Source organism: Staurois parvus, unplaced genomic scaffold (assembly GCF_062004578.1).
Source record: "Staurois parvus isolate SC_StPar_1 unplaced genomic scaffold, SC_StPar_1.0 ptg003173l, whole genome shotgun sequence".
NCBI lineage: Eukaryota > Metazoa > Chordata > Amphibia > Anura > Ranidae > Staurois > Staurois parvus.
This window is the reverse complement of record NW_028320969.1, coordinates 12,501-22,500: the sequence shown is the minus strand read 5'-3', so window position 1 is coordinate 22,500 and position 10,000 is coordinate 12,501. Positions and strand designations below refer to the sequence as shown.

The 10,000-nt window shown below is 53.6% G+C and overlaps 1 protein-coding gene across 1 annotated transcript in view; it reads left to right on the top strand.

Annotated features, from left to right (window-relative positions):
* Positions 1–10,000, top strand: part of LOC149428512 (WD repeat and HMG-box DNA-binding protein 1-like) — a gene marked incomplete at its 5' end in the record, with an annotated part of 58,664 nt that overhangs the window by 39,507 nt on the left and 9,157 nt on the right. Inside the window, 3 exon segments of the mRNA XM_089667318.1 lie at positions 744–881; positions 5,491–5,493; positions 6,285–6,438. Of these exon segments, the coding sequence (XP_089523444.1) occupies positions 744–881; positions 5,491–5,493; positions 6,285–6,438 (295 nt within the window).

Here is a 10,000-nt window from a genome sequence, read left to right as displayed (position 1 = left end):
TGAGGTAGGTAGGGGGTGGAACCAAGGGACGGTGCTCAGAGGTGGGTAGGGGGTGGAACCAAGGGATGGGGCTCAGGTGTGGGTAGGTGGTGGAACCAAGGGACGGTGCTCAGAGGTGGGTAGGTGGTGGAACCAAGGGACGGTGCTCAGAGGTGGGTAGAGGGTGGAACCAGGGGGCGGTGCTCAGTGGTCGGTAGGTGGTGGAACCAAGGGGCATTGCTCAGAGGTGGTAGAGGGGTGAACCATGGTTGATGCTCAGAGGTGGGTAGAGGGTGGAACCAGGGGGCAGTGCTCAGTGGTGGGTAGGGGGTAGAACCAAGGGGCAGTGCTCAGTGGTGGGTGTAGGGGGTGGAACCAAGGGACGGTGCTCGGCAAAGGGTAAGGGAAGAAACCAGGAGGCAGTGCTCAGAAGTGGGTAGATGGTGAAACCAGGGGGTGGTGCTCAGAGGTGGGTAGGGGGTGGAACCAGGGTTGCTGCTCAGAGGTGGGCAGGGGGTGGAACCAAGGAACAGTGTTCAGAGGTGGGTAGAGGGTGGAACCAGGGGTCGGTGCTCAGAAGTGGGTAGAGGGTGAAACCAAGGGACAGTGCTCATAGGTGGGTAGGGAGTGGAGACAGAGTCACTCAGAAGGGGGGAGTCCCTGCACCCTAGATTTGACTCCTACCAACAAAATCCAGCCTGGAAGTGGTTGAAATTTCCCGGATCATAGGACGGGTGTGACCGTGTCTTCTGTCTGCCGCCCAGGTACGGGATTCGATGGAGAGCAATGCCTCGGCATGCAGCTCCTGGAGCTGGGGAAGAAGAAGAGGCAGGTCCTGCATGGCGACCCTCTGCCCCTGTCCAGGAAGAGTTACCTGTCCTGGCTCGGCTTCAGTGCAGAAGGTAAGAAGTATAGAAGTAAAATGTATTACAAAGTAAAGTCTGCTTATAGTGTGAACTCCGTCATCGCCTACGACAAGGTCCAGGGTGAGGGCTAAAGTACAGAACTTTTTTGCACACATGCAGGAAAAATCATCAGTCTGAAGCATTTAATTAAAACTAGCGAAATTAAAATTCTTGAAGCAAAACCGAAAATTCCGGATGCATTTGGCCGAAAACTGAAAGCGAAACGGACTGGTTTTTTTTTTTTTTATATTTAATTGTATTGTATTCGGCTTTTTAATGAATATCATGTATTTAAATAAATAGTAGCGCTTTTGCATTTCCCCCCACTGACACCAACGACGGGGCGCTGTTCCTCCCCCGGACGCCGACGACGGGGCGCTGTTCCTCCCCCGGACGCCGACGAGGGGGCGCTGTTCCTCCCCCGGACGCCGACGAGGGGGCGCTGTACCTCCCCCCGGACGCCGACGAGGGGGCGCTGTACCTCCCCCCGGACGCCGACGAGGGGGCGCTGTACCTCCCCCCGGACGCCGACGAGGGGGCGCTGTACCTCCCCCCGGACGCCGACGAGGGGGCGCTGTACCTCCCCCCGGACACCGACGAGGGGGCGCTGTTCCTCCCCCCGGACGCTGAGGCGCTGTTCCTCCTACTGACACCAGTGATGGGACATTTTCTACTCCCACTGGCCAGAGTCCAGCTCCCTAAAGTCTGAAGGACAGTATACTGGCCCTTTGTTTAGAGACCTCCCCCCACTCTAGAGGGACCCCCCAGGTCCGGTGTATACATAGTTCCAGCTTGTCCCGTAGATCTGTATAATACAGCCATGCCTGGACTTCTCCTCACTTGCAGACCAGCGCTGTGCCGGTACACTGCTGGACTTTTGCTGGTTATATCTGGGTGTCGCTCGCAGCTGCAGACATCATCCCGGCACCAAATTTTTTTTTTTTCAGCCGGCGGTCGGCTTTCTTGTAAAAGCAATCCTAGCTGCTAATTAGCTGCTGGTGGGAACGCCCCCATCCCCCACCCCTCTCCCGCTACCTTCCGCGGCTTTCTTGGTCTCTCCTGTCCCAACAGGAGACCCAGTGAAGTCGCACAATTTTTGAATGCATCAAAATTGCACGCGGTAAAACGCATCAAAAAAGGCACCGGAACGCACCAGAAATGCACTGGAACGCACATGCCCATATTTAAATTGAAGAAAAGAGGGGAAAAATGAACTGGAACTCATCAAAAATGCACCGGAATGCATCACAAATGCACCAAAAACGCACTGGAACGCACATTTCCCTATTTAGGGCCAGTTCACACTCCGTGCGTTGCAGTTGCTTTTTTTTCTGCATCCAAAACGCACAGAAAGTCGGTGATATGGTTGTCAGTGTCCTAGTTCACATCAGCGCTTGCAGTTCCGGATGCAGAAAAAGTAGAACCGGCTGCATTTTTCCTGCACAGAACTGTACTGGAATGTGGTAAAATGCATCAAAAATGCACCGGAACGCACATGTCCATATTTAAACAGAAAAAAAGGGAGAGGGGGGGAAATGAACTGGAACGCATTAAAAATGCGCCGAAACCACGCATTTGGAAACTCATCCGGAACGCATCTGTACTGCGTTTCTATGGTGTGAACCGGCCCTAACTGTCATCAATATGGACAAACATTTAAGTTGCATAAAAAACGTCTTTCCCTTAAAAATAATCGCTAAGAATGGACGCTCCACGCAGCTTTCCCAGCGTTTGAGCATTTAAGTGCATTTCAGCCAACGGCCACTAGGTGACGGAATAATATCAGCCTACGGATGCGTTCCATTGGCTGCCGGCGATGTTTTGGGTTCCTTACTTTGTGGATTTCATTAACAGCAATAAATCTGCTGCTGGAAACGAACTTCTGTGAAAACATAAAATCGCTGGCGCTCAATATTGGCAAGAATAAAAACCACGGCGACAGATGAGCCCGAGTCTCCGTAAATATCGCAGAAATGGAGAGCGATTTTTACAGATCTCATGGCGGGGAAATGGTCGCCTTCTCCATTACACACGGCAGGTAAGTATAGACATGTTTGTTATTTCTCACCCCCCCCCCCCCCAAAAAAAATGAACCTTTAGTATTGCTGTAAGATCTTTTAGCGCGCTTCACTTTGTCAGACAGCTTCTATTTAGGTGATTTCTTGATTCAACAGGTCTGGCAAGTGACATTTAACTCGGCTTTCTAAAAAATGTGGTTAATCGCAGTTCATTCATGATGGAGGGGGGGGGCCATTACTTTTTCACACAGGGCCAGGCAGGTTTGGACTTTTTTTCCCCTTAACCCCTTCCAGTCCGGACACTTTCCCCCCTTCCAGTCCAGACACTTTCCCCCCTTCCAGTCCGGACACTTTCCCCCCTTCCAGTCCGGACACTTTCCCCCCTTCCAGTCCGGACACTTTCCCCCCCTTCCAGTCCGGACACTTTCCCCCCTTCCAGTCCGGACACTTTCCCCCCCTTCCAGTCCGGACACTTTCCCCCCTTCCAGTCCGGACACTTTCCCCCCTTCCAGTCCGGACCACTTTCCCCCCCTTCCAGTCCGGACACTTTCCCCCCTTCCAGTCCGGACACTTTCCCCCCTTCCAGTCCGGACACTTTCCCCCCTTCCAGTCCGGACACTTTCCCCCCCTTCCAGTCCGGACACTTTCCCCCCCTTCCAGTCCGGACACTTTCCCCCCCTTCCAGTCCGGACACTCTCCCCCCCTTCCAGTCCGGACACTCTCCCCCCTTCCAGTCCGGACACTCTCCCCCCTTCCGGTCCGGACACTCTCCCCCCCCCCCTTCCGGTCCGGACACTCTCCCCCCCCCCCTTCCGGTCCGGACACTTTCCCCCCCTTCCGGTCCGGACACTTCCCCCCCCCCCTTCCGGTCCGGACACTTCCCCCCCCCCTTCCGGTCCGGACACTTCCCCCCCCCTTCCGGTCCGGACACTCCCCCCCCCCCTTCCGGTCTGGACACTTCCCCCCCCCCTTCCGGTCCGGACACTTCCCCCCCCTTCCGGTCCGGACACTTCCCCCCCCTTCCGGTCCGGACACTTCCCCCCCCCTTCCGGTCCGGACACTTCCCCCCCCCTTCCGGTCCGGACACTCCCCCCCCACTTCCGGTCCGGACACTTCCCCCCCCCTTCCGGTCCGGACACTTCCCCCCCCCTTCCGGTCCGGACACTTCCCCCCCCCTTCCGGTCCGGACACTTCCCCCCCCCCCTTCCGGTCCGGACACTTCCCCCCCCCTTCCGGTCCGGACACTTCCCCCCCCCTTCCGGTCCGGACACTCCCCCCCCACTTCCGGTCCGGACACTTCCCCCCCCCTTCCGGTCCGGACACTTCCCCCCCCCTTCCGGTCCGGACACTTCCCCCCCCCTTCCGGTCCGGACACTCCCCCCCCCTTCCGGTCCGGACACTTCCCCCCCCTTCCGGTCCGGACACTTCCCCCCCTTCCGGTCCGGACACTCCCCCCCCCCCCCTTCCGGTCCGGACACTTCCCCCCCCCTTCCGGTCCGGACACTTCCCCCCCCCTTCCGGTCCGGACACTTCCCCCCCCCCTTCCGGTCCGGACACTTTCCCCCCTTCCAGTCCGGACACTTTCCCCCCCCCCCTTCCGGTCCGGACACTTCCCCCCCCCCCTTCCGGTCCGGACACTTCCCCCCCCCCTTCCGGTCCGGACACTCCCCCCCCCCCCTTCCGGTCCGGACACTTCCCCCCCCCTTCCGGTCCGGACACTTCCCCCCCCCCTTCCGGTCCGGACACTTCCCCCCCCCCCTTCCGGTCCGGACACTTCCCCCCCCCCCCCCTTCCGGTCCGGACACTTCCCCCCCCCCCCTTCCGGTCCGGACACTTCCCCCCCCCCTTCCGGTCCGGACACTTCCCCCCCCTTCCGGTCCGGACACTTCCCCCCCCTTCCGGTCCGGACACTTCCCCCCCTTCCGGTCCGGACACTTCCCCCCCCTTCCGGTCCGGACACTTCCCCCCCTTCCGGTCCGGACACTTCCCCCCCCTTCCGGTCCGGACACTTCCCCCCCCTTCCGGTCCGGACACTTTTCCCCCCTTCCGGTCCGGACACTTTTCCCCCCTTCCGGTCCGGACACTTGCCCCCCTTCCAATCCAGGGCAATTTTCAGCTTTCAGCGCTATCACACTTTGAATGACAATTACGCGGTCATGCAACACTGTACCCAGATGAATTTTTTAGCATTTTTTGAGACAGATAAAACTTTATTTTGGTGGTATTTATTCACCGCTGGGATTTTTATTGTTTTTGCTATATAAATCAAAAAGTCCAAAAATGTTGAAAAAAAGTGTTTTTCTTATACAATTTTGCAAATAAATAATATTTCATCATAAATCTTGGCCAAAATTTATTCCGTTATCTTTTTAGTAAAAAAAATAACCCAAATTAGTTTATAACCAAAAATTATAATTTAAAAAAAGTTTTTTACATTTTTATTTTTTTTTATTTTATTACTATTTTTTTTGTTACATACTGTCACCCTAGCAGTGTGGGGTCACCATGGTGACACTGTACTGCTTGTGGGGGGTGATGAGTTTTATTTATTTATTTTTTTTACACTGATTGCTTTTACACCCATAAAGGCTGTAAGAGGAATCATTTCTCCTTCTCTCTGTCTGCATTCCTGCAGCCATTGAGAAATACTGTGAGAGCTGTGATTGGTCACAGCTTGTCACATGGTACAAGGCTGTTGTGAATGGCCCTGTACCGTGTGATCTCTGTGATCATTCACAGATTTCACATGTAGTAGGCAACGATGTCAGAAGTGACATCATGTTTACTACTCTTCATGTGATCACTGATTGGCCAATCAGTGATCACATGATCGGGACCTCGCACAGAGGTCCCGTACAACGATTGGTGTTCCACTGTGTTCGGAGGACACAGAGGGCACCAGATCGCGGTGCAGCGCGTTCCCAGGGTGCGCACACAAGTAGGGGGCGGGGAGGACGTTTATAAACGGCTACCTGCCCCTGCACTGCCACCGTCTGGCTGTTTATATACAGCGGCCGGATGGGAAGTGGTTAATAAATCATCATTTACAAACTGCATTTTGTATTTCTCGGGTTGTCTTCCTGTAATAATATTTGTATTGTATCATTTAAGAGTGAAAAATGGAAGCAAACCATTTAGGAGCAAATACTTGTTCACCAAAAAAAAGCGTAATGAAGAAATATATTCTGATCCTGAGGCTCCCCCAGTCTAGGAAAAGAAACAAATGACTGTTTTTGTGTCTCGGAATACGGCGGCTGATCCATGAGTGTGGCACAATGATTGGACCCCCCGCACACTTTACACCCCCCCCCCCCCCCCCGGTGGACGATATTCGTTCTCTTGCTGTTCGCGTTGATTGTCTGTTCTTTCCCTCGTTAGGCAGCCCGTTGTTCTGTGGATTCGGAGGGGGTGGTGAGGCTACTGAACAGAGGTTTGGGGGACACGTGGACGCCGGTCTGCAACACCCGAGAACACTGCAAAGGAAAGTCCGATCACTACTGGGTGGTGGGTCTGCATGAGAACCCGCAGCAGCTCAGGTCAGTCAAGTCCTAATATTGCTGGTGAGATAATATGGAGAATCTCCATAGTGATATAATCAACCAATCAAAATCAATGCACATGTGGCACGCTCACCCCGCACCCAACTCATCATCTCACTACTGCGAATATTGTGCTGAGGTATCAGCTCAGGTCAGTGAAACCAGCTGAAGGCCAGTAAGTTTTGCCTAAGAGCCAAACCAGAACCAAACCGGAGCAAAACTGGAGTCAAACCGAAGCCAAACCAGAGCTAAACCAGAGCTAAACAAGAGCCAAACAAGAGCCAAACCCAGCTCCCCTTCCTGAGCTTTGGCTCGGTAAACATAAAAATAATGCGTCCATTGGGGTCCAGATATTTGTGTCAGGAATATTTCTTATTTTAATGGCACTACATGACTCTACGTGGCACTACAATACTCATGGCACTACATGGTTCTACATGGCACTACATGGCTCTACATGGCACCGCATGGCTCTACATGGCACCGCATGGCTCTACATGGCACCACATGGCACCACATGGCTCTACATGGCTCTACATGGCACCACATGGCTCTACATGGCTCTAAAATGGCTCTACATGGCACTACATGGCTCTACATGGCACCACATGGCACCACATGGCTCTACATGGCTCTACATGGCTCTACATGGCACTACATGGCTCTACATGGCACTAAATGACTCTATATGGCACTACAATGCTCATGGCACTACATGGCTCTATATGGCACTACATGGCTCTACATGGCACTACAATGCGCATTGGCTCTACATGGCACTACATGGCTCTATATGGCACTACATGGCACTACAATGCTCATAGCACTACATGGCTCTACATGGCACTACATGGCACTACATGGCTCTACATGGCACTACAATGCTCATGGCACTACATGGCTCTACATGGCACTACATGGCTCTATATGGCACTACAATGCTCATGGCTCTATATGGCACTACATGGCTCTATATGGCACTACATGGCTCTATATGGCACTACATGGCTCTATATGGCACTACATGGCTCTATATGGCACTACAATGCTCATGGCACTACATGGCTCTATATGGCACTACATGGCTCTATATGGCACTACATGGCACTATATGGCACTACATGGCACTATATGGCACTACATGGCTCTATATGGCACTACAATGCTCATGGCACTACATGGCTCTATATGGCACTACAATGCTCTATATGGCACTACAATGCTCATGGCTCTATATGGCACTACATGGCTCTATATGGCACTACATGGCACTATATGGCACTACATGGCTCTATATGGCACTACAATGCTCATGGCACTACATGGCTCTATATGGCACTACATGGCACTATATGGCACTACATGGCTCTATATGGCACTACAATGCTCATGGCTCTATATGGCACTACAATGCTCATGGCACTACATGGCACTACATGGCACTACATGGCTCTATATGGCACTACATGGCACTATGTGGCACTACATGGCTCTATATGGCACTACAATGCTCATGGCTCTATATGGCACTACATGGCTCTATATGGCACTACATGGCTCTATATGGCACTACATGGCTCTATATGGCACTACATGGCTCTATATGGCACTACAATGCTCATGGCACTACATGGCTCTATATGGCACTACATGGCTCTATATGGCACTACATGGCTCTATATGGCACTACATGGCACTACATGGCACTACATGGCACTATATGGCACTACATGGCTCTATATGGCACTACAATGCTCATGGCACTACATGGCTCTATATGGCACTACAATGCTCATGGCACTACATGGCTCTATATGGCACTACATGGCACTACATGGCTCATGGCGAGCCATTCACAAACAACAAGGAAACGCAGCCGTCTAGTTGCAGTGTAGTACCTGGTCTTGTACTGTAGATGGCAGGCTTCTCCACCACTGGGCTTATGGCTACTTTCACACTGATCCGCCGCAGATACACAGCAAAGACGCATGTGCGGTTTTAACGCGCTTTTGCCGCAGTTTGTGAGCGTTTTTTAAAGGACAGGGACTTAAAGGATAAGTTCACCTTTTGGAACATGTTACATGTTCCGCTCCTTTTGAGGGTGGAACATGTAACGTGTTCCCATAGCTGCAGCCATGGCCCCCCTCCCCCTCCCTCTGACAGATAACACGGGGAGAAGTTTCTCCTACTATACGTCAAATGAGAAATCAGCGCAGCTGACTGGGGCTCCGCCCACACGGCCGTGTCATTCATTCACGAACTTCCATGAATGAATCAACTGCTTTAGCGGCTGTGGTTGTAGTTTTCAGTGAACTGCCACGGAGGAGTGTGGAGTGTTGTGGTAGTTCATTGAAGCTTCCTGTCAGAACATCCCCTGTACATCCCCCACATTCCCGTACATCCCCCACATTCCCGTACATCCCCCGTACACCCGTACGTTCCCCCGTACACCCGTACGTTCCCCCATACACCCGTACGTTCCCCCATACACCCGTACACCTTACACCCGTACGTTCCCCCATACACCCGTACGTTCCCCATACACCCGTACACCTTACACCCGTACGTTCCCCCATACACCCGTACGTTCCCCCATACATCCGTACATTCCCCCATACACCCGTACGTTCCCCCGTACACCTTACACCCGTACGTTCCCCCATACACCCGTACGTTCCCCCGTACATTCCCCCATACACCCGTACATTCCCCCATACACCCGTACACCTTACACCCGTACGTTCCCCCATACACCCGTATACCTTACACCCGTACGTTCCCCCATACACCCGTACGTTCCCCCATACACCCGTACACCTTACACCCGTACGTTCCCCCATACACCCGTACATTCCCCCATACACCCGTACGTTCCCCCATACACCTGTACGTTCCCCCATACACCCGTACGTTCCCCCTTACACCCGTACGTTCCCCCTTACACCCGTACATTCCCCCATACACCCGTACACCTTACACCCGTACATTCCCCCATACACCCGTACATTCCCCCGTACACCCGTACATTCCCCCATACATAGCTGCTCTGTGTGCTTCTCTCCTCTCACAGCCCTGAGTGGATCCTCCGGGAGTATAATAAACCTGTCACATATAAGTAATAGAAGTCCTGGAGGTGACATGCATGTAGTTGGACTTCACTCCTAGCGTGTGCTATGTATGGTAGTCGCAGGGCTGACCTACTGATGGGGGTAGTCGCAGGGCTGACCTACTGATGGGGGTAGTCGCAGGGCTGACCTACTGATGGGGGTAGTCGCAGGGCTGACCTACTGATGGGGGTAGTCGCAGGACTGACCTACTGATGGGGGTAGTCGCGGGGCTGACCTACTGATGGGGGTAGTCGCAGGACTGACCTACTGATGGGGGTAGTCGCGGGGCTGACCTACTTATGGGGGTAGTCGCAGGACTGACCTACTGATGGGGGTAGTCGCAGGGCTGGCCTACTGATGGGGGTAGTCGCGGGGCTGACCTACTGATGGGGGTAGTCGCGGGGCTGACCTACTGATGGGGGTAGTCGCGGGGCTGACCTACTGATGGGGGT